The sequence below is a fragment of the Heptranchias perlo genome, chromosome 12 (assembly GCF_035084215.1).
Source record: "Heptranchias perlo isolate sHepPer1 chromosome 12, sHepPer1.hap1, whole genome shotgun sequence".
In the NCBI taxonomy this organism is placed as follows: domain Eukaryota; kingdom Metazoa; phylum Chordata; class Chondrichthyes; order Hexanchiformes; family Hexanchidae; genus Heptranchias; species Heptranchias perlo.
The window spans coordinates 50,845,536-50,871,098 of NC_090336.1; the positions used below are offsets into that span (position 1 = coordinate 50,845,536).

Sequence of the window (25,563 nt, forward strand, 5' to 3'; positions counted from 1 at the left end):
GAGAATTCCACAGGTTCACCATCCTCTGAGTGAAGAAATTTCTCCTCATCTCGGTTCTAAATGGCATACCCCATATCCTGAGACTGTGACCCCTGGTTCTGGACTCCCCAGCCATCGGGAACATCCTCCCTGCATCTAGTCTGTCTATTTCTGTTAGAATTTTATATGTTTCTATGAGATCACCTCTCATTCTTCTAAGCTCTAGTGAATATAGGCCTAGTCAACCCGATCTCTCCTCATATGTCAGTCCTGCCATCCCAGGAATCAGTCTGGTAAACCTTCGTTGCACTCCCTCCATGGCAAGGACATCCTTCCTCAGATAAGGAGACCAAAACTGCACACAATACTCCAGATGTGGTCTCACCAAGGCCCTGTATAACTGCAGTAAGACATCCCTGCTCCTGTACTCAAATCCTCTTGCAATGAAAGCCAACATACCATTCACCTTCCTAACCGCTTGCTGCACCTGAATGCTCGCTTTCAGCAACTGGTGTACAAGGACACCCAGGTCTCGTTGCACCTCCCCTTTTCCCAATCCATCACCATTCAGATAATAATCTGCCTTTCTGTTTTTACAACCAAAGCGGATAACCTCACATTTATCCACATTATACTGCATCTGCCATGTTCTTGCCCACTCACCCAACTTGTCTAAATCACATTGGAGCCTCTTTGCATCCTCCTCACAGCTCACATTCCACCCCAGCTTTGAGTATAAAATTCAGTAAAATAAATTATTTACAAAAATATGGACTCCAAATCTAAATGGAAAGTTAAGATTTAGTAAGTTCTTTCATGCTGACTTGGAAGAAACCTTCAATAAACCACCAGGTATTTGGGCACATACTCATCATTAGACCACTAAGTGTTTGTGTATATATCAGCACTAGACTGCCAGGGACTTAAACAAAATTGGTTATAGACTTAGAATTATTATTTTAAAAACATTGGGATTCAAACTGTAGTGAAGATTGGGAGTTATGCAAAAGTGAGCTGAAATTAATAAGGGAATATTGAGGTAATTAGGGAATATAAGGGAATTAGAAGGTATTAGAGGACAATATAAAAGCAGGTTGTGATTTGGCAGCACAAGGGATCCAAAGAAATTGATTAACTGCTCACATAGATAAAAAGATTGTAAGATCTGATTGACCATTCAAGGGATAGTTTGTGTTAACATACTATAGACAATCAAGAGTTGGCAGACATATTAAACTCCTGACCCAGTCAAATTAGTTTACAAATTTAGAATATATGTAGAGGTCAGTAAAACATGCGATTACAGCAGTTTAGTGGTTATGTTACTGGACTAATAATTCAGAGACCTGGATGAATAATCCATAGAATGTGAGTTCAAATTCCACCATGGCTGTTTGAGAATTTGAATTCAGTTCTTTTCAAAATCTGGAAATAAAAAGTTGGTATTGGTAAAAGTGACCATGAAGCTGTTGGATTGTCATAAAAACGCAACTGGTTCACTAATGTCCTTTAAGGAAGGAAACCTGCCATCCTTACCTGGTCTGGGCTATATGTGAAACCAGGCCCCCTCCACCAACATGGTTGATTTTAACTCTGAAATGGCTTAGAAAGCCACACAGTTGTATCTAAACAGGGCAATTAAGGACGGCCTTGCTAGCGTCATCCATATCCAGAGAATAAATTTTTTAAATGTTGTGGAAGGAACTCTGTGATTAAATGTCTACTGCACAACTGGGCTATCTCCTATAATCCTTAAGAAACAGGTGAGGCTCTGATTAATATATTTAAAAATCAAAACATACAGAAGCTGCATCTAAGAAAAGCAATAAATGTAATCCTGACATTTAAAAAAGGAGTGACACGTGAGGCTGGAAATTATAAACCAGTTAGTCTAATATTAATAGTGGAGAAAATGCTTAAGCTCAGTAGATGATGCCTAAATATGTGTTGGAATTCTTTGATAAGGAGATAATAATGAATATTATTTACTTGGTTTTTCAGAAGGCATTTAGCAATGTTCTGAAGCTTTCAATGAAGATTAAAGCTCATGGTAATATCGACAAGTTAGGTAGCTCAGTTAAAGCTGCATTGGCAATAAAAAGCAGAAATTGATTTATTAACAGACACAATCCTCTCTTTGGGTATTAACTAGTGGAGTTTTGCGTGTGTCTACACAAGGTCCCCTGCAATTTACACTAATAGGAACAAACATATGCCATTCAGCACCTTAAGCCTGCTCCACCATTAGATTAGTTCATGTTTGATCTGTATCTCAACTTCATTTACCTACCTTTGTTCCATATCCCTTGATACCCTTAAGTAACTAAACTCTATTGATCAAGCATCCATAGCCTTTGAGGGAGCAAGTTCCAGGTTCCCACTAGCCTTAGTGTGAAAAAGTGCACCCTGATCTCACTCCTAAATGGCCTAGTTTAATTTTAAGATTATTCCCTCTTGTTTGGAATCCTGTACCAGAGGACATAGTTTATGTCTCTACCCTATTGAATTCTTTTATCATTTTAAACACATTGATTAGATCACCCTTCCACCTTCTAAACTCAAGGGTGTACAAACCAAGTTTATGCAACCTGTCCTCATAATTTAATCCTTCAAGCCCTGGTATCAGTCTGGTGAATCTGCCTTGTACCCCTTCATCCTGAGGTTTGGTGCTCAAAATTGAACACAGTACTCCAGATGGGGTCTGACCGAGGCTCTGTACAACTAGAGTATCACTTCCTCACTTTTAAATTCCAAGCCTTTGAGGTAAAGTCCAACATTCTATTAGCTTTTTTGATTACTTTTTGTACCTGTGCATTAGTATTTAGTTATTTATGCACATGGACACCTAAATCCCTTTGCTCCTCCACAGCTCTTAGTCTCTCACCATTAAGAAAATATACCAAGTTGTCTTTTTCAGATCCAAAATCTCAAACTTTGAACTCTATCTGCCATAGTTTTGCCCACTCACTCAGTCTGTCTATGTCCCTTTGTAACTTCCTGATCCGATTTACAAAAATTATTGCGCCTAACTTTGTGTCATCTGCAAACTTGGATATACAACTCTCTATTCCTTTAGCCAAGTTATTATAAAGAGATGCAGAAAATTACATCTGGTGTAATAATATTAGAAAATTTGCTAATGACATCAAACTACATGACCAAGTGCCTAGGAGATGGAAAATTGATAGCATTTAAAAAAGATCTCAACAAATTAAATGACTGGATGCTGCCAGTTAATGTGATGCTATTATCACAAAGTTACTGGGATTTATCTCAAGAACATTTAGTTGTAAGTTGAAACACTTTGGGCCAAATTTTGCTGTCAAAATAACTGTGAGGCTAATGGCGTTTGCTGTTATTTATGTGTAAATAGTACAACAACTTCAGGAGAGGGGCAGAACTAATAAACTCAAATATCCAAAAGTTGCTGTCCGAGTTGCACGGTTCTGCCATTAGCTTCATGAAAACTGCATCTCGTTGTCTGCCTCACCATTGAAATGCATTGAATGGTGTGAAGTTACTGTGTTTGCAGGGTAGATACAAACTAGACTTGTCACAGAAAGTTAAGTCAAAGTCATTTCAAGTCTAAGTACCCTTTTAACGATGTGATAAGTGTTCATTACTGCCAATCAACCCCTCTGGCGCTGAAAATTAACTATTGCAAGTGTGGAGTCTCATTCCTTCAGGTTTTAATTGTTGTTGGCGATTTTAAAAATTGTAAAATTTTAAATGAAACATTTGTTTATACTTTTCCTTTTTCTCTCTCTCAATCCAATCTTTCTTTCCCTCTCTTTATTTCCCTTTCTGTACCTGATTTGACATTGAATTCACCCATTCTAATTTACACTTCCTTCTCAGTCCTTGCACTGCTTATTTCACAATCCTTCAATCAAATTGGTTAAGGAGATACACAGATGCTTGCCCTGTTCATTCAGGTCCCAGAAGCCCTGGGCATAGGCTGTTAGATGCCCTGTTACAGAAAATTATGGCCCTTTATTTTAGCCCGATAGAAAGTCTACTCCTGTTGATTCAAAATCACTTAATTCAAAATACTGAACAATTTGAAGTTGATTTTTGAGCTTAAAAAAAATTGAATTAATAGGAGTAGACTGTAATTCATTGGTAAGAGCACATTTAGAACATTCTGTGCTGTTCCCCCAACCCCAGACATTGATGCAATGGGAGGTTTAAACGAAAAGTAGCAAAGATAATTCTGGGATTTAAAATTCTTAAATTATGAAGAGAAGCTTGTAGAATTTATTGCAGAAAGGGTGCTTTACTGAGCACATGATCCAGGACTTTCAATTGGTAAAATACATGGAAAATAAGGTTATTGGGTTATTTAGCTGAGACGTCAAGGCTTTGACTAGAATATACTGTAGCTGAGATTAACAAGCCCCAAGTATGACAAAAGAATAAGAGATTTTTTCCAAACAGTAGCAATAGATAAGAAATAGGAGCAGGAGTAGGCCATATGGCCCCTTGAGCCTGCTCCCCCATTCAGTAAGATCATGGGTGATCTTCTACCTCAACTCCACTTTCCCGCCCTATCCCCGTATCCCTTTATTCCTTTAGTGTCCAAAAATCTATCGATCTCAATCTTGAATATATTCAACAACTGAGCATCCACAGCCTTCTGGGGTAGAGAATTCCAAAGATTCACAACTCTCAGTGAAGAAATTCTTCCTCATCTCAGTCCTAAATGGCCGACCCCTTATCTTGTGACCGTGACCCCTAGTTCTAGCCTCTCCAGCCAGGGGAAACAGCCTCTCAGCATGTAACCTATCAAGCCCTCTAGGAATTTTATATGTTTCTATGAGATCTCCGCTCATTCTTCTAAACTCCGGAGACTATAGGCCCATTCTACTCAATCTCTCCCCATAGGACAACCCTCTTAGAGGAGATGAGGAGAATTTGTTTTACTCAGCAAGTTGTTAAGATCTAGATGCATTGCCTGAAAGGGTGCTGGAAGCAGATTCAATTGTAACTTTCAAAAGGGAATTGGATTAAAAAGGAAACATTTGCAGGGCTGTGGGGAAAGAGCAGGATAGTGGGACTAATTGATAGCTCTTTCAGACAGCCGGCACAGGCAAAATGGGCCGAATGGCCTCCTTCTGTGCTGTATGATTCTATAATTAATGCTTTCATAAGGTGCATAATGAGTATTTGTTTTAGAAAAGCAATAAATGTTATCCAGATAAGTATAGACAAAAATGATTATATATTATATTGAACATTTAATCATTTAATTATAATCTGCAGAATGTATCTAGTTAGGGTTGAATATTGTAATGTTAGATCAGTATCTTGGGGAGTTTTGCTTAACTACATTGGGGGTTAGAGAGAAACTACAAAGACCTTTATGTCAGAAGATTTACCTATAATTATTCACCTCAATTAGGACATTAAGTAAATTTGGTAAGTCCACGATAGTACAAATTATACATGTCTTTTATAAGGAACTGGGTTGAATGGCCTTATCTCATTTCATACTTTCTTATATTCTTATATGAACACTAGATCACCAAGCACTCACAAACATAGCAACACTGGAATGCCTGTGACTCAGACACAAGCCAGTAATGCAGCCTTACTGCAGTAGCAGCAGGATTGTTACTCTTCAGACACTGGATGCATTTCTGGTGCATAGTGCACTGGAGTCGAAGGCAGGTTATCTGGCACAAATAATTAATGTTTTGCATGGTACTCTATTGCTGCCATGCCAATGCATTTGTCCCGTGGCCCATTAAATGTGGCAAGCAACAAACATTTGGATGAGAAAGCTATACATAACAAGTGACAATCGATGCAAACCAAGGGGGCTGCTCCAGAGAATCTTGGAATGGCCATGCTGTCCATGGCGGTTTGCAGTTTCATCAAGTAATCATGTAGCACTGTTCAGATGTATATTGTCAATTCCTTTATACAAGCTCCAAACTGTGCAAACTGCTTGGCATACTTTCAAATGACTGCATGAACTGTTGTTACTTAGCTACCAAACTTTAATAGTAATTAGTCTCTGTGACTGATTCACCCCTCTCCTGCTACACACTCAGGTGCTTGTATACATGCCCACAATTAAACTACAGAGAAAATGGCCACATGTTCATTGAAGCACATGAAAAATTGTGTAAATTCACAAGCCCACTACTAACCAAAAGGAATAGATTGACACAAAAGTATGTAGCTACTTTTACATCATTCCCAACCACTGATAACTGCCATGATGAGAGCAAAATAATGAGCATAATAAATAAAATTATATTGTAAATTCCACAGAGGAAGCTCAGGAGCAAGCTGCCAGGGAGTAAAATAAATAAAAAGAAAACAAGATGCCACCAAAACTACAAGTGAATAAAATAGAGCAGCACTAGAAAAGCAAGCATAAGAATATAAGTATTAAGAAAAAGCTGCTAAATATCTCGTTGGCAAATGATTAAAAATAAGTTTTAGTAGCCCTTCAAAAACAAGAAGTTGTCACTACTCATTACAATTGTGTTCTAGACACCAATGTAACAGGAGATAGGGTTAGTAACTATCTAAAAGTTTTGAGAGCTTCCGTCACACTGCAGAATCACATTGCAAATATCATACTTTGTTATAGTGCAAAACAATCTTTAAAAAAATAGAAAGCCAGTTATTTCCTGATGGAGCACTGCACAAACCAAAACCCCCTCTTTTTTTTGCAGATGCAGCAATTAGGTAGAAGATGGGTTGCCCTCTTTGGTACACTATCCAGAGAAAAGCAGCTGGGAGGAGGCAGCAAACAGACTAAATGACATCTGCACCAATTAGAGGATATGGAAGCAAATATGGGAGAAGTTTACAGACCTGAATGCAATGTAAGACCTGTTCCTTTACTCACACATGAGCTGGGGTGCATGGGCACTTGGGTGTCACTTTATATATTCTTGAAACTCCTAGGATCTCAACACTACTTCTGGGCTTGCAGAACAAGATGACACAGGACAGACGGAAGCAAGCCCACATGGGAGGGAGCTCTAGAAATTTCAGGCCATTGATACCATTTGAGAAGCCCAAACTTGAAATCAAGGAGTGCATAGAGTGACTGGGGCAGAGGAAGGGCAGAGGCTTCCCTTAAGCCAAGAGCTAGTTGCATCCTTCCTCTGATATTTCTTCAATCACTCAGGCATACATTTGAACACACTAGCACGACACAGACTATGTAATAAAAAATGAGAAAAACTTGCATTTAGGATGTCCCAAAGTGTTTCACAGCCAATTTGCACACAGCAAGGTCTCACAAATCACAATGAGATAAATGACCAGTTAATCAGCTTTAGTGGTGTTGATTGGGGGATAAACATTGGCCATGATATCAGCAGAACTCCTCTGCTCTCTTTTGAATAGTACCATGGGATCTTTTATATCTACCTGAGCAGGCAGACAGGGACCCCGTTTGATATCTCACTCGAAAGTTGGAACCTCTGACAATAAAGCACTCCCTCGCTACTACACTGAAGTGTCAGCTTAGCAAATATGCTCAAGTCCCTACAGTTGGGCTTCAACCCATGACCTTCTGAGTCAGAGTCAAGAAAGCTACCATTGAGCCAAGCTGACACTACATATTACCATGTAAACACAATTTACATGGTGTCCTGCAACTAACATTCTAATCTGTTCCTCTTTGGTTTCTGTAGGCATTCCTCATGACCCAGCCAGACACAGGCCTTGAAGAAGCAAGCACTTCACAACACGAAGCATCACTTGCACCATCTACCACAAACAGCAGGACAGATACATTCACCCCATGGGATATATATGGGATCCACATATCTATCCTGCTTGTAGAGGAGCAGCAGGTGAATTACTGAGCACAAGTAAGAAGAAGAACGTGATAGTAGTAGTGGTGGACCTGCTAGCCAGAGGGCAAGGTCACATATTTTCTCAGCTGTAGAGCCTAGAGATTTAGATAACACCGGACCGACTTATAAAAGAACATTGATGTTCGAGCACACTTGTCTACTGGAGTCATTTCAGTCTGTCCACAGCACCCTGCAACATCTACCATGAGTATGCAGGAGTCACTAGCTGTATCTGTACAGTCATGCAGGAAGGCTTCTCAGCACTGCAGTGTGCTATGGCATGTATGCCAACTACATGGGCATCTGCATTGGAGTCCCCGGTAGCAGAGGTTCTATCCAGTTAAAATATATCTCATCATTGTTCAGACTGCTACTATAGAGACCTTTTATCCTAAAATACAACAGGGTCTCATCCTTCTTCAACATATTGGTAAACCAGATGGAGAACATCATGACGTAGGGCTTCACTGACCTCTTTGTCGCCCAGAGGTCTGCTCCCACACACATAGTGAAGAAATATCCAGAAATAGGGGCACAGCTAAGGAAGACATGGATGAATTTTTCATCTCTCAAGTTGATGGCCCATCTACACCCCCACTCAAATGGCAGTAGATGTGCCAGGAAGTAGGCAGGACCATTCCGATACTGCAGCAACAGATGTGACAGAACCAGGGCCATCTCATGAAGCACACAAATTTTAAAGCACACAAGGAGGCCATCTGTGCTAGCTCTCTGAACTCCCTCAACCTAGGAATTTGATCACCTAAGTGTTTTTGTATGAATATAAGAAAATGTGACCCACCAAGTCTGTTCTTTCTAAATAATCATAGGGAAGAATTGTTGATTGTTATGTGGAATAAAATGGTAAACATTTCCTTTTTGAATGCATTTACAATGTCACTATGTATGGTGACCAGAGCAATTCTTTCTCCTCCATGTGTAATTTCCAATGTCAACAACTTTCCCAAACTTATTTAATCTGATGCAAAGGATATAAATAACCACAGAGTAAAATCTCTGTGAATAGAAAATGTTGTGAAATTACTCTGGCCCCTAAATATAGTCAAATCAAATAGCAACTTAATTTTAAAGCTTACTTTATTCAACTCTGACCAGTTCCACTTCATGGTTGAGGTTCCCATGATCACAACAGACATGAAAACATAGGCCCATAAATTCCTCAGGTCCTCATCCTGGCCAGGATCACGCCTGATGGTGGTCTCCAGCATTAATCCAGCTGGAGTTTGCTAGGTCACCGGAAGGGCACCTCAGCTACATGCGACAGGCAAGCATAAATGGGAGGGGGAGGATTGCCCAGACTCCCCATAACCCTGGCCATTATCTCTTCAGCCCCTGAGCAAGGGATCTGATCTACAATTTTTTTAAAGTATGCTGGTCTTCAGGATTCCAGTCCCTGTAGAAACCGGTACACCTCCACTCATGCGACATACCAGCCTCCACTGATACACTGAGTCCCACTGGAGCCTCAGAAGCAGGAACTCCTGGTGTAGGGTCCATGACCCAGACTTTTCCCTCAGCTGTCATTTGCCTTTTAAGGGGCAGGGAGAGGTTCTACACCTTACAAGGTAACCAGGAAATCTCCCCCACCCAAAAATACACCAAGACAATGGCACAACTGGATCTCCATCATTTTCCAAGAAGTTTTGTCCCTCTCCCGTCAGATTTATGGTAGGAGACTGAGGAAACACACAAGGAATTTCAGGCTCAAAATGTTTCCTACATTAAAATAAAAGGGAAAGCTACCAATAATGGAAACCTGAAATAAAGCAGAAAATGCTGGAAATACACAGGTCAGCCAACATCTCTGAAGACAAATGACAGGTTATGATGTTTTGAGTATGTATCCTTCATCAGAGGTGTTCTGATGAAGAGTGTACACCCAGAAAATCATAATCTGTCTTTTCTCTTTATAGATTCTGGCTGATCTGCTTTGTATTTCCAGCATTTTCTGGTTTTATTTCATGTTCCATACTTACACTGGAATCAATTTTTTCTATTAACTTTCATGGATGATTTTAAAACTTATGCTGGATTTAGTCAAATCTCCAGTGCAAAAAAAGGGCATGAAGTATTAAGGCACAATTTTCTGAATCATTGGGTTGAGCTTGCTAATGGCACAGGTTCACCTGCAGTGGCATCTCAAGAGGATCAGCCACAACAAATTTTCCAACAGAAGATCCTCTTCCTAATTTGAATAGACTACTTGCATGTGATGAGCTTGCCCAGAGAGCTTGGCTTCTAGCATTCATTTCAAGGACCCAAAGGTATTGCATCTGGAAATTCCACTTGGCTTCAGGGAGCTTAAGGATGAGGATGAGTTTCAGACAAATGATCAGAGGGAGATTTGCCTACATCTGAGGTGCGCTACATGGCCCTTTCATTACATAAGTATGAGGGTCCATAGACTCCACCAGCTATTGATTAATCCATCACTTTTTGCATGTTCTTTCTGCTAGATGTCTGGCATCAAGTACAAGATACAATTTTTGTCACCAAGTAACACTCCATCAGAATCAATAGCCCCTTTACTGCAAATATTTATAGGAGTAAATTTTCGTCTATGGGTGCCCACTGAGCACCCTGTGAGGGAGAAGCTGCTCACAATTTTCCTGCCCCAGGCCACTTGCATGGCCCGGGCACACTCCAGGTGCAGGACTGGCCCTTGTCAAGACTGTGTGTCTAAAAATCAGGGAGGAAACTTAAGTGCACTGCAGACCTGAGAGACCTGCAGCTGCACTCCAGATTGCCAACATCAAAGCCTTCTCACCGTTACTGGAGATGTGTAGCCAGAAGGCTTAAATGCTTCAGATTTTTTGGGGGGGGAGTGCAAGGTCAACAAATACTTTGGAACTTGACTAATAATCTTCAGCATACTCCAGGACCCTGCAGTCTGCTGGGGCAGGCCACTGCACCAGCTTTCTTCAGGCAGCCCTACCCTGGGGTGCCGAATGAGTGGATCCACAGCAAAATGAGAGAGGAGGCCAGAAGCACCCTTCCCACCTCATTATAATACCAACAGTGGGCCTGAACCTACAGCAGGTGGAGGTCAATTTAAGAATAATGGGGAAGCCCAGGAAATCTTGGCGGGCAGGGACCTGATGTAACAGGTCTTCATCCCTTTTCCATCTTCACTTGTCCTGGGGAATGGCAATTTCCCAGGTGCAGTGAAGAGAAAAATCTACCCTATAATCTTTCCTGCTCTTTAGACTAACAAGTCCTCCCATGGTTGGTCTTATACCCTTAAAAAACCTGCCTGATGAACTTAAGTAAATTAATGCAAGCCATTGTTATCTCTGGGTAACAATGACTGGAACATGATTCCTTCTTCCCAAGATGAAACAACATTTCCTTAAGCTTCTGCAACTTGCAGTACTAACGACTATAAATATTAATAAAACTAGTAGATCTCCCATGGCATTCCTCACAAGTAGTCAGGGACTTGGAGTGCACGACTAATCTCAATGTTTCAAGACAAAAAGACTTGAAGACTTCACTGCTAATATGCAAGATGTATAGATGTGCAGAAATCAAGCATCACAGGCTCCACAAATAAATGAATAAGATGTGTAATCTGGTTTAATAGACATCTGAACTTAAATACAAGGTTCTATTCTTATCTTTAAAGGCCCAGGCCTGCCACCAAAATAACTTTGCAAAAAATATTGAAAATCCTAACTAATCATTTTAAATGTGTACAATTATAATTAAGCACATAACTATGCATTGGAAAACTGGAAGGGTATAAATATTCAGCTGACCCGAAGATTCCTGTAAAAAGGGTATCCATTTATGGGACAGGCTAGAGAGTCCATCAGGTCTTTTCCTATCCAATATTTTTGTTTGTTCATATTCTAACTCACCAAAGCAAACACGTTTCCCAGAGGGCTTTGCTCAATGGCTGAACTATTTCCAAAGACCCTTCTCATTTTTAATCATTTGAATCAAATACCAAGCATTAAAATTGTAATCTTACCTAGTAAATTTGTCAACCATAGAGCCAAGTCCTCTTTCATTGGTAATAAACTAGCTTCATGCCTGCTTGCCAGCCACTGACTATATTGGTGCACATCAGAAAGGCTTGGCCCAGGCTCCTTGGGAGTAAACGTGCTGTACATCTTTCCTTATCCACTTGTAATATCTAATGGAGAAGAGAAAAACAGCATGTGATGATATTGAAGGGTAAACAACAGGTGATGATACACCATGGCATAAACTTTCTTTTCATTCAGAAGTATATTAGTGTTTATTCTTCAGTAGTTGAAATGAATGAGAAAACGAGAGCAAATAAAGGCACTAAATTGTTTTGATCCGTGCACATTAATCCAAACTCAAAATAACATTATTCTGCTATTTACTATTGGTTGCACTCATGGAAAAGGATGTTATATCTTACCTCAATATTTAATTAAGAATCAAAAAAGGCTCACATCAAATAAAAAATATCCAACATTTACCTTCATTAAGTATAAAGTATTTAAAGTTTTACCTTGTTCCCAAACTACAGCAGTGCTTGGCTACAAATGGCTCTGCTCAATGTTGCTTGCTATCGAACCTTCCAAATATACACTCCCTTCCAAATATACCCTGTTTCAGAACAGCCCTTTTTGTACCTGAATATGAGCCACCATCTCAAGTTCCAAGCAACATTATCAACAACAGTGACCTGGTTTATTACAGTTTACAGTACGCCTAATGGCATGCAGCAGTCTGGTCCTTTTTCAGCACGACTATAAGGCATAATCCACTCCCCTCTAAATGAACAGTAGGTTTTTTATATAAGCCTGTACAGTAGAGCATTCATCCCATCATCTTAGCAAAGCGTAGTGTTACAATGTTTTGTCTCATCCGTAATTTAAACTATCAAACTGATATTTATAAAAGGATAGCACATGAAAAGAGCAAGCAATTAAAGAGGTAGCTACAAGTTCATCAGCACTTTTTTCAGTAATTAATCTATCACAGAAATTAAAAGCCGTCCACGTAAAGAAAGTGCGCCTAAGTCAAGCTTCTCCAGTGTAATTTAGGTGGTGATTGATAAATACAATGCAGTATTGGCACTGAAATTACTGCTTTATTATAACAGGCCTTTGATATTGAAATAGAAATCTGCAAACTATGGAGGAACCTAAAGCTTCCTTTCTTTTCCTTTGAGGCGATTGTTTTCCTGTTTTCTTTCATAATTACATCAAAGCGTTGGATGAATCGAGGTTTCACGCAAAAAACTAAAACCATTAGGACAGTTCGGTGTGTAGAAATTAAGTAAACTGAAATAAGTAGTACTAAAAAAAATGAAAGCATGTAAATCACGGTGTAAAAACAGTGACTTCGGATACCTCGTACTTTCTCATTTGCTTGTGACCCATGAAAAGCGCATAACCGAGTTTTATTGTTTCAAATCGTATGTTGAGACTACGATCAGTCTGATAACGTGCCTGAACGCCGGGTTTTTTTTTAGCTCCCTATATCATGCTTTATTACTGTTACAGTGTCGTGGAAGCTGATAGTTGCAGAGTAATCACTGCATTGCTCCTCACCCACTTCGAGCGGTTCCGTTGCGTAGATTTCACTCAGTTTCTCCTGCAGTGCAACACTCTGCGTTTCGACCTTGCTAGCCCGTATATGTAGATTAAACAGCACTTTCCACAAGGGTCTCCTTGCATGACCGATTCTTCAGCTCATTAAGTGTGCATCTTAGTTTGAAGAATTCTAGCAGTGCCGACTGGAAAGTAACACCACATTTCCTACACGTTCACATCGTCCTGACAAACGAGAACGGAAATCAATGGCTACAAATACTTTTCCACTACCAAACGGTCACTGACAATGATTTACCCCTGAAACGCGTATACATTTCAGCATCTGACAAAACCAGATTTTTCGAAAATTAATTTCGTAAATTGGGGCTTTTTGTTGACTGTAAGCAAATTTATAATAATTTTATCACGTGAGTTCCATAACATTTGTGCTTTATAATAACTGACAATTAATTTGGCCGTACATAAAAAAAATGTCTATTAATTCGCCGGTTATAGCTTTCTGAAGGATTAGTTTCAATTTTGCGCTGACTCATTTTTTCTTTTTCACTTTGTCTTAATCATTTTGGTATTTTTATTTTTGAGAAATATTGATCTGAAAGTCAAGTAGCACAGAAGTAACAGGGCTGTGGTTAGTTCTCTTGGAATAATGGGTCAGATAACATGCAATGTGGTTGTTACTGGTGCCTGTGCTATATTGCTGGGAACCAGTTTAATGGTTTAGATAGGTATTAAAAAGTCTCTGGTTGGAGAGCAGGCAGTTATGGCCAACATCATTAACACTAAAAACAAATTAGCTGGTAGTTCAAAACATTGCTGTGTGGCATCTTGCTGTGCACAAAATGGCTGCTGCTTGACATAAGAATATTCACATCAGTTCAAAAGTAGTTCATTGGATACAGAGTGCTTTGAGATGTGACAAAATGCAAGTATCTTTTAATCCGGTTTCTTTTTTGAGTTTTCACTGAATCTGCAACTTTTACTCCTATTTTTTAGATTTAAGAAGTGACTGCCTCATTAATCCAACCAACATTCCCTCACACTCTTCCCATGTAGCGTAATATCACATTATGGTGACACATTCAATTATTTGAGTAGCACCAGTATCTGCCAACAGTATTCCAAGAGCAAGCTGGATTTCCCTACAAGGGGCAATCACACTGACTCACCATACAATTCCCCTCTTTCAGTGCAGGTGCTACTGTCAATGCAGAGAAGGCCATTTAAAGGACACTCTACCAGAGTAGGTGGCCACAATTTTCTGGGTACCTATGAACCCTCAAATGGTAATGGGTCCTGTTGATGGCAGGGCAAAACTTCAGCTTTGCTTCAGGGCTGGCATGACTCAAAATGATTAGGTGACACAGGAAACAGAAAGAAGCAACATGGATCACAGATCTTGCGGATTGTCAGATCAACCACTGTTCACTGAGAACAGCTATCAATATTCTTCACTGCATAGGTACATGGTTAAATAGCTGCAGGATAGATCAGAAAAAAAGTGTTAATATCTGGCATTCCTTTGGTGACTATAAGGGATGAAGATGAACTATGTAGACAGTTGAAACAGTGATTAAGGAGATGATGAGGTGGGAGTTTCAAAAATAACAAACTGTCTTGGTGGCTTGGATAGTGTAGTTGGCTGGTATAGAAGGTTTAGTATATTGTTGTTTCATCTCTGGGTCCTAGGTTTGAATCTAGTACAAGCTGTTGAGATGGAAGCCTCCTCTCCACTCTTTGTTAGCTGTAAGGGTCCCAAATGAAATGAGTTTGGACAGTTTCAACTTAGTTCCTACTAGGAACATGCCCATGAAATAAAACTGATCAAAATTTGTTATAATTCAATATTAATTTGGCAACTTCACTCACAACACAGCAGGTGACAAGTGAACTTCACTATATCTAACCTATGCCTGTGCTATAATTGACCTGCAATGCTCAGTGTTGGCAGTGGACAACAAAAGTGTTCCATTATACCAACACTGATACCTCTCACCTAGATTAGCTCAACTCTCAAAATAAAAAGCAACTGGGACTGCATTGTGGATGGAAACAAGATACTGGAAGGAATAGGTTTCATTAAAATCAGTTTTTGACCAGGAGATTAGGTTAAAATATGTTAACTTTTACAGAAAAGTAAGGAAACTAGATTGGGATATTGCTTTGGAAAGGAGAAACAAAAAATGGAGTAGGTTAATACAGAGCAGCAAGCCATAACAAAGGGAAGGGTGCAATGAAAGGTAATTAGGAGGAATTAGGGAAGAAGTCTTTAAAATTGGAGAAGCCAGAAGTAAATTTGGAGACAAAGCCAACAATCCATAAAACTATATGAAAAATAAAGCCGCACAAATGGACAGAGGAGAGCCAAATAAGAACTTTTAAAAGTTACACACTTAACTAGAACTGGAACTATTAATAAAGGTCAATACGCTATCAATGAACTAAAATGTTTGGACACAAAATTAATATGTGGAACAAAATCCTGATCTTCTAAGTTATACCTGGAATAAAAAGTGTACATATATTTATATTATCAGAGACCTGGCTTAAACCTCAGGATATATTTTATAAAACAGAGATTAGAGTGTTCAGAAGCGTTAGAATGAATGAAGGATAAGGATAATATTACAAGTAAAAGTTAACATTACTGGTCAAGGAAATTTTGATGATTAAAAATGGTGAACGTAGCCCAGAAAGGAGGCTGCTGGGAGTTGATTCGGGTGGAAACTTGTGGAAGTAGGGGATGAAACTAATATTTTAAAAGACTGCTACAGACCACTGAGACCATACAGCAATATTGTTATAGGGCCGCTTGAGTAAGTTAAGGTTTTTCTTATGATGTAATGGGATCCAAAACCACTGAAAGTTGAGTCAAATCCATGAAACTAGTTAAAGACTGCATCTTAACTCTACATGTTAAAGACAAGAAAGAAGACTTTATTACAGGGATAATTTTCTGACATTGCAATTCCAACGGGGAGTCTCAGAAATCCAGATGTGCATTGCATATTATCATTTTCCATCTATTTTTATCTAGGATTTAACTTGGTATGAGCTTGTTTAATTGTTATGGTATGTAAGGGGTTAAAACAGTTTTGCTTACAAAGGAATGTTCCAACTCGATTTTGACATGACAATTTGCAACAATTGCAAAAACTGAAGGGAAAACTAAGAGGGGGGCTAAGCCATTCAATTCAAGTTTAGCCATTTCATGAGAGTTGTTCAACTATATATTTGGCAGTTTCTTTTGAACAGAAATTATTTAAATTCTCAGTCCTCGATACTGTTTCTAAGATATTTAACAGCCTATCTTTTTCAAATCAGTGAGCCTGTCTGAAGCCTTGTCAGAGAGTTAGTTGGTATAAAAAGGGAGGAAAAAAAACTAATTGGAGTCAAATCCATGAAACTGGTCAAAGATTTCATCTTAACTCAGCATAGTCAAGAAAAGACTAGGAAAGGGACCATATTACAGGGGTGGATTTCCATTGAAACACTGCTGGTGGGAAGTCTCACCCACTGGTAGCACATATTAAAAATTCAAATGCATCCTGAAAGTTATTTAACGACCATTTAAATTAATAATCAGAAAATCATGCACAGCGCATATCCAAATTTTCAATATGCACTGCTGCCCGATGAGACACCCCAACAGCTTCATAAAGTTGTAAAATTATCCCTTACATATATTGAGCGCTGAACCAGAGATAGTTAAGAACACAGTAACATTAGGATCAGGAGTAAGCCATTCAGTCCCTCCAGCCTGCTGCTCCATTCAATTAGATCATGGCTGGAGCAGGATGTTACAAAGGGAAATAGACAGACTAAGTAAGTGTGCAAAACTATGGCAGATACCCTTACCTAACAAAAATCTTTCTATCTCAGTCCTGAAATTGTCTAGCATCCACAGCCTTTTTGGGGGGGTGCGGAGTTCCAGATTTCTACTACCATTTGTGTGAAAAAGTGCTTCCTGATTTCGCTCCTGAATGGCCTGGCTCTAATTTTAAGATTATGTCACCTTGATCTTGATTCTCCCACCAGAGGAAATTGTTTTTCTGTATCTACCCTATTGAATTCCTTTATCATTTAATGCACATTGATTAGATCACCTTTCAACCTTCTAAACTCAAGGGAATACAAACCAAGTTTATGCAACCTGTCCTCACAATTTATCCCTTTAAGCCCCGGTATCATTCTGGTAAATACTCTTCCAAGGCCAATATATACTTCCTGAGGTTTGGTGCCCAAAATTGAATGCAGTACTCCAGATGGGGTCCAATCAAGTTTCTGTACAACTGAAGCATCAGTTCCTCACTTTTGAATTCCAATCCCCCTGAGATAAAGGCCAACATTCTACTTTATGTACTTGTACACTAGTTTTTAGTGATTTGTGTACATGGATACTTAAATCTCTTTGCTCCTCCACTGTTCCTAGTCTCTCACAATTAAGAAAATATTCCAATTTGTCTTTCTCAGATCCAAAGTGCGTGACCTCATACTTGTCCACATTGAACTCCAGCTGCCATAATTTTGCGCACTCACTTAGTCTGTCCATTTCCTTTTGTAACTTCCTGCTCCTATCTGCACTACTTACTATGGCCTCCTAACTTGGTGTCATCTGCAGACTTGGATATACAACTCTCTATTCCTTCTTCCAAGTCATTAATAAGTATGGTGAAAAGTTGAGGCCCCAGAACAGATCCATGGGGAACACCACTTGTCACATCCCACCAGTCAGAATACATTGCTGATCTTTTGGCTGAAGATTATCATCAGATAGTGTTACTATTGTAAAGGTGTGAAACAATAAAGTTGATGGGGTTGATTTTCTTCTGCACGTACAAGAATTGGTGCATCCAGCCTGAGAGGTCAAGTTTTAAAAGCATTGAACATCTTAGTGCAAATACATTTGCATACTTATTTACAGCATCTGGTGCAGAGTCAAATGGGTTTAGGGAGTAAACTAGTTCTGGGAGAAGAAAATTGCATATGTGATATTTAAAGGGATGGGACTAATTAAATAGAGTGTCACAATAGGGCAGAAAAATTCTGAAAGCCTTTAGAGAGCACAAAAGGCACCTCAATCCGTAAGCAGGCTTTATCTAAACTGAAGAGGTGCTGGGGGAAGGGGGGGTGTTAAGAAGTGGCAGGCAAAAACAAGGGGAAAGAGAGCCATAAGTGCAGGCATGAGTCTGCAGCCAAGTGATAGAGCTACCCAACACATGATCTCTAGTTTAATGGCTGCTGAGATCGAGGTGGTGCTGCGTGAAGTGCTTACGAGGAGTTGTCCTCTGTACAACTCTGTGGTATAAACAAAAAGATCAGCATTGCAGCATGCCTGCAAGGAGGTGCAGTTAAGTTTCACACCACAGCTGATCGTTACTGTTTTTTCATGTGCCGGCCCTATGACATATGGGAGATGCAGTGTGTCCTTGGAGCAGAGGCTTACATTTGCCCCTCTATCCTGAGAAGACTGCTCTCGTGGTGAGTATGCCAGGGCCTGCAGAAATTGTCGGTGGCTTCCTGGCGGGTGCAGCCAATCAAGCAATGCTGGCTCTTGATTAACAATGCAAGATAATTGAATCATAGAAATTACAGCACAGAAGGAGGTCATTCAACAGTGCCTGTCCTAGTTCTTCAACTAGTGTCATCTACTCTAATTCCTGCCCTTTCCCCACATCCTTTTATATTCTTTTAAAAATATTTATTCAATCCACTTTTAAATTATTTTATAGTCGCTACCTCAACAGACACTTGTAGGTGGGGTGTTCCATGATCTAATAGCCCTTTGCGCAAAAACATTTCTTCTAACTCTTCTCTTCATTATTCTAGTGATAATCCTGAATCTAAGGCCTTTGTTACCAATTCACCAACCAGTGGAAACAATCTTTTACTTTTTAAACTCTCAAATTGTCAAAGAAATCTGATAATTGAAGACTTATTTAAAATATCAGAGATATAACCATTAATAAATAAACAGACAAGAATCGTTTCCAAATGCATTTCCCCCAGAATTTTTTTCTTGATTATGTGGCTTCTTATCAGTTATGGGTTGCACACTTACATAAAATTAAACTCATTAATAATGAAAAAAGTGATTAACCCTGTTACAATCTAGATACTCTCCCAACTTTCTATGCTCAAAGCAATAAGGCAGTTTCCATGGGCAGGCCCATGCCTCCCATGATCTGAAACATAAACCTTGTAGGTAGAATTACATAGAACATACAGCACAGAAACAAGCCATTCGGCCCAACAGGTCCATGCCGGTGTTTATGCTCCACACAAGCCTCCTCCCTCTCTACTTCATCTAACCCTATAAGCATTCCTTCTTTGTCTTTCTCCTTCATGTGTTTATCTAGCTTCCCCTTAAATACGTCTATGCTAGTCACCTGAACTACTCCTTGTGGAAGCAGGTTCCACATTCTAACTATTCTCTGGGTAAAGAAGTTTCTCCTGTATTCCCTTGAATGGATTAGCATTTCTCTGGACTAACAATGACCCTTTTCTCAAACTATACGTTAGAAGGATGTACAGCACACCCACCTCTGTGATATGTGGAAAAACAGGACACTGACAGACTATATATTTCAGGTTAAAATTACTTACAAGTTTATTACAAGAAAGTAATAGACACAGAAGCCAATTAAAATAAGAAAATATCAACGCTGTACTTAACTTTCTCTGATCATTTAAACCATTTCTGAAACCAAAATAATAAATCTTATAAATATTCTGAAACCAAAATAATAAATCTTATACATATTCAGACTCCTTGTTCAAATTCCTTTAAACTAAGTCTTTTGATGAGCTTTTTACATGAGTACATTCTTCTGCTCTCACAGATTGCTGGCTTGCCAAAAAGTTGGCTGGAAATGTGGTTGGACCAAGTGAGCTGCAGATATGGTAAAAACTACAGTAATTATACCTAGTCCATGCAGCTTTCCATAGCTCAGATCGGAAGAGTCTTTTCCTCACTAACCAAGTTTCTATGAAGTCGCTTCAGATCCTCTCTGAACAGACAGGCAAACATGTTTTTAATCAATTATATCTTCTCGGCAGTGTATGAAATCTCAATTTTTGACATCCAGATAGGTTTTTGAACCTTTTGACACTTTGACACATTCCAATAAACTTGGTCCTAAGTGACCATTGGAAGTCTCCTTTTAGCATTGCAATTTTGCATACATTAACATTTCACAAGCATGAGGCATTTGGCCAAACACACTGAATTTGATGAGGGACCATTTATAGATAAAGACATAAACAAAGACAGCACTCTTTTGCACTTCAGTGTCAAACATTGACAGCATGTGTGTATTCACTCACCTCCAGGCCCTCATGTCAAGACAAAGAAAGAAATAATCAGTGCAAGATTAAAATCCTCCTTACAATGTAGACACTCGAGGGCCGATTTTCTGAATCCGTGGTACCGGCAGGCAAGGCTCCCCGCCGCAGGTGTAGACTCTTAAAATTACTCTTACAGTTTCATTAGGAATACAAGATGAGAAAGAGAATGTTCTTAAGAATTGACAGTCTTCTCATTGCTCTTTGAGTTAATGTTGAGAATACATCCATTTAGATTTATGCTGACTGTTTACTAGTGACCAATTATATTATACTCAGCACCTGTCTCATGATGTGCATTAGGTGCAGGTGACCTGCATTATCCAGCATAGAGGCTTGATGTGCACAGCATGGTATAATATGGTGGGGAATGCTTGTTTTATTGACAGTCCGCACACCAATCCTGCGCTAACTTCATTATGGGGCCAAAAGTTATGTTAATTAGGTCCTTGCCCTATGATGCAGCATCAGCATTACCTGAACTGCATTACAGTCACTCAACACCCACATAAAACAGCATTCGATGGTAAGTCCCAAAGTCAGTTGGTATCTTTTCTTCCAGTGGTCTGCTTGGTAGTTGTAGGAATTAGCTGCATTTTGACCAGTGATTTGTCTTTACTTTCACTGCTGAAGTTATGCACATCTTCGCAACACTACGTCCCGCTCCCATCTGCATGTATTTTGCAAGGGAACTAGAATTGTACAGAGCCTACATTGCACAAATGGATATTCCACTGGACATTCCTATGTATCTGGAAGAAGAGGAGGAGCATCAATAGAGGCATGCAAGACAGGTGCATTTATACCTTAGGCACTCAATAAGGAACTAACCATAAATCACCATTTTTGTATACAGCCCTAGGAATTCATGCACACATCTAAGGAGATATCTACATACTGAGACAACATTTTACCAGAGAGGCCAGGAAAGAACTGTGCTGCACGCAGACTACTTCTGCGGACAAGAACAGCTCTGAAACTATTTCTAATGGCTGGGACAGTTGTTAGTGGGTGTTATGTTTACTACTGCCTTTAAACTTTACATGCATTGTTTGCCTGGGCTAAGGATTTCATTACTTTTTTCACAGATGGCAACTTGGGAACCTAGTCTGTCCACTGTAACGCTGGCTCATGACTCCTTTCACACACTAAGGGGCAAAACCTGAACAGAGATACAGCTATCAGGGTCTTGGTGCAGATCATCAGCATGCTGAAACAAAGGCTTTATACCTTGAGCTACCAGGGAGTCTTATTCTAAAGCCCAGACAATACATCCCAGATCATTGCAGTCTGCTGCACCTTATATAACTTTGCCCTGGAAAAGGTTATTGTAGTGAATCATGGAAAAGAAGAGCAGTTCTTCAGCCAGTGGCAGAAGAGGGCCTCGACCAGGAGCTAGAATAAATATCTGAAGACAAATTGTTCACCCATAAGGATTCTTAAAGCAGGCTGCAATCATCTCCATGTGTACCCAATACTCTTATAAAAAACAGAATCCCAACCATTGTCCTCAGCCCTGCCTGAAGACCAATAAGCCTTACTTCAAGACCCATGAATACCATAGAATTTCTTCACAATTACCTTGTTCTTCTCCATCTCAAATGAGCTATCACAACACATCAGAGAGTAAGTTACCCAAATTTAGTTCTAAAGTGCAGTTCATCCATTGTGTATTACCCAGTGGTTCCCCTCAATCATACTGTATGGTGTGTGTCTTCTACTTCATAATCCTGTGCTCCTTTTGTTTGCCCAGTAGGAGCTGAAAATGAGATGCTTGACTGCTGCGTGTCAGTGGCTGGCTCTAGGGATGAAAGTGGCCCTTGTAGAGGGGCAATAGATGGCCATGCAACTACAGGTGTCAATGTTATAGCTACAGTGGCTGTCTGGGCCTGCATGTTTCCTGCTACATTTATAGTCATTTGAGTGAGGTGAATGGATGATACAGATGTGACTTCACCCTAAGACATCTCTTGTATCTGTGTCACCTCCCACCATTCCCCTACTGCCAGGCATTCTCTCAATATAGCGAGAGATCTGTGTGGGAGCAGACAGGTAGGCAACAGTGAGGTTGTTGAAACCTGAATTATAATTGTTGCAATCTGATTCCTCAAAAGAATGAACCAAGGTAAGACCGACTACTGGAGCCCAAAATGTCTAGAGCCTCAGACAGAGTACTTGTTATAGAAGCCATCTGAGATTAGGACCTTAACCAAAGGCGACTCTGTTGCTGGAGTAACCACATTCTTCATGCTGGTTTAAAGTTCAGTCAGGCAATCATGTAACCATACACAGAGGGTTGTGGATTCTTCATATATGCCCCCAAACTGTGCAGGCTGATGCTTGACGCTCTCTCAACTGACTGCAAGAATTGCTAATGCTAAACTACCAAACTGCATTTCTATGCAGGCCTTGTTAAGTCTAATTCCATGGGCTCAGCAGCTGATGTAGCCCTCAAGCTGGCTTTCAGTGTGTTGTGCCTCCTCCAGTTTGTATCTGTATATATATACACATTCTGTAATAAGCTCAACTAGTAGTTATAGTCTGAACTCTACAGTCTGTCAGAATGGTGTTTTTCTGCCTATCAGAAAGGTTATGAGTATACAGTAGGCAGCCAATATTATTTTCCGTGTATATGTCAGTGGTGCAAAGGTGAGTTCTTAACCTTGAACCACATTAATTGCAGTTACTTCACGCATAGGGTTATGTTTCAGTTCATAGGAGTTGTGGCTCTGCCTCACGAATCTCCTCTCTAGTCTCTCTTAGTACTTTGAGATAAATAAAATTAAAATCCTGAACAGGCAATAGATAGTATCAGTCATTAAATTTTCCTAGGTTATTTCTGTTTGGAGACAGCATGTGGCCCATGTCTTCCCTATGAATAATTGAAGGAGGAAATCATTCAGAGTATTTACTATCTTATAACTGTCCTCTCTTTTGAGACTATTTGCATCCTTTGGTTCTCACCTTTTCTCTTACTGCCCCCTTAATGTAGAAGTATTGGAAGAATTTATTGCTGATATACTTTGCCTCTGTAACTATGCTTTTTCTTACATCTCTTTGTCTTTCTGATCACCCTTTTAACATGTTTCTGCATGTCCCGTTATTCATCCCAGTGAATCCCTTCTCCACTGTCTGTAGGATTTGCAGAATTAACCATCACTTGCTGAGCGATAATTGTTGAAGCATATATTAAATTATCAGAAATCTCTAACTTGCTCACTAGCAACCTAGTGCACTTTCTCGAAGTCTTCTGTGCTTTCAACAACTAGCAGGACCAAATTTATGAGATACCTGTTCTCAATACAAATGCTTGCAGTTGTACCCTATTGTGTTACCTAAAACCAAAATAAAAAAGATGACAATTTTTTTTCTTTTCATCTTTCTATATAGAGAATAATTTGAGTTCAGTCTATCCTCATGTGAATGAGAGACTCTTTCCCCAAATTAAGGGACTATTTTTGCCAACCTTCCCTTAGGATTCTTCTTGAGGTATGGGAATCTGAACAAGACACTATGAAGGTGGATTTAAGAACTGATCAACTATCACTGCTTAATCCTTTATTTGTGTTCGTCCTTTTAGAGTTACACTTCTGATTGTGCAGCCATAATTAATGCTTTAGTGCCATTATGAATTAAATTACAGATTATAATGAACACAGCACTCAAAAAGATCTTTGCTGTACAATTGCTTCTGACCTCTTTAATTGCTCTTTTGTGTGCAGAAAAATACATTTTAAAAATCCATTCTATAGCAAACTGACTTCCAAAGACTTTACAAAGAGTGTCTACTATAATTATTTCAAAAAACAATTCATGCAACTTTTTAGAAATGCAAATTTGAAAGAAGTTATTATGACATCAGTTTAATAACAGAAAACAAACAATTATTACAAAATATTCCTTACCAACTATACTAGGATCCTGATGGATTGGGATAGCATTGTGGAAAGCTTCTGTGGCAATGTCACTACTTCACCTATTTCAGAAGAAAAGTCTTTACTATTTCCACACTCTGGTTCTTTGTAGTCTCTTTTCTAAAATTGTTATTCTCTATATTCTATTATCTCTGTGCTAAACTGTCATATTAGTGTGAGATATAAGACAGTATTATGTGGTGGAATCTAATTCACTGGGAATGAGATTAAGGATTCGATATTAAGGTGCTGTGTCAATAACATACAGCGGAGTACTGAAAAGGATATTAACCTGTCTGTGACTTAAAGAATGTCTGCAAAAAACATATGGTCACCTTTTCAAGCATATTTGTAGATCAAAGATATCCTTGGAAGTATTCATGGGATGATGGTTAAGAGAAGTGATGCAACAGGTGTTCTCTTTTGGCTTATATTCCACGCTTAACGTAACAATTTAGGAAAGAAACAGGGTAAAGTAGCCGATCCTAAAATAAAAATGAAAAATAGATTCATTTAATCATCTTTTTGCAATATATAAACTTAATGCAATATATAAACTTAATATCATTAAAATCATTATATGCCTTTCTTTAATAGTTCTTTAATTTTATATATTATTTGGTAGATATATTCTAGCCAACATTAAATAGAAGATAAGTTCTAGATACAGGATTATAACTTTTGTTGGGGGGGGGGGAATCTGGAGTTTTTATTTTTTCTTCCTCTTGTTTCCACCAAATTTCTCATTGCCCCTCCTGAAGGCATTGACTCCTTGCTGGAGTATGATCCCAGACACTAGGTGTCCTCCAGTACCTCCTTCAAATGGTCATTCTTCATGTATGAAGCAATACAGTCAGTGTCAGCAATATGTTCCAAACACAGAGGCATCAATGCTGAGCCATGTTCTGTCCTCGTCCAACATCCACATAATTAAATTCTGCCACT

At 39.3% G+C, this 25,563-nt stretch overlaps 1 protein-coding gene across 1 annotated transcript in view; it reads right to left on the bottom strand.

Moving 5' to 3' along the window:
- LOC137327731 (growth arrest-specific protein 2) overlaps positions 1-11,941 on the bottom strand; it is a 161,214-nt gene extending 149,273 nt beyond the window's left edge. The window contains exon 1 of the mRNA XM_067993536.1: positions 11,800-11,941. Coding sequence (XP_067849637.1) covers positions 11,800-11,941 — 142 coding nt within the window. The remainder of the gene's footprint in view (positions 1-11,799) is intronic.
- Between the last annotated feature and the right edge of the window lie 13,622 nt (positions 11,942-25,563).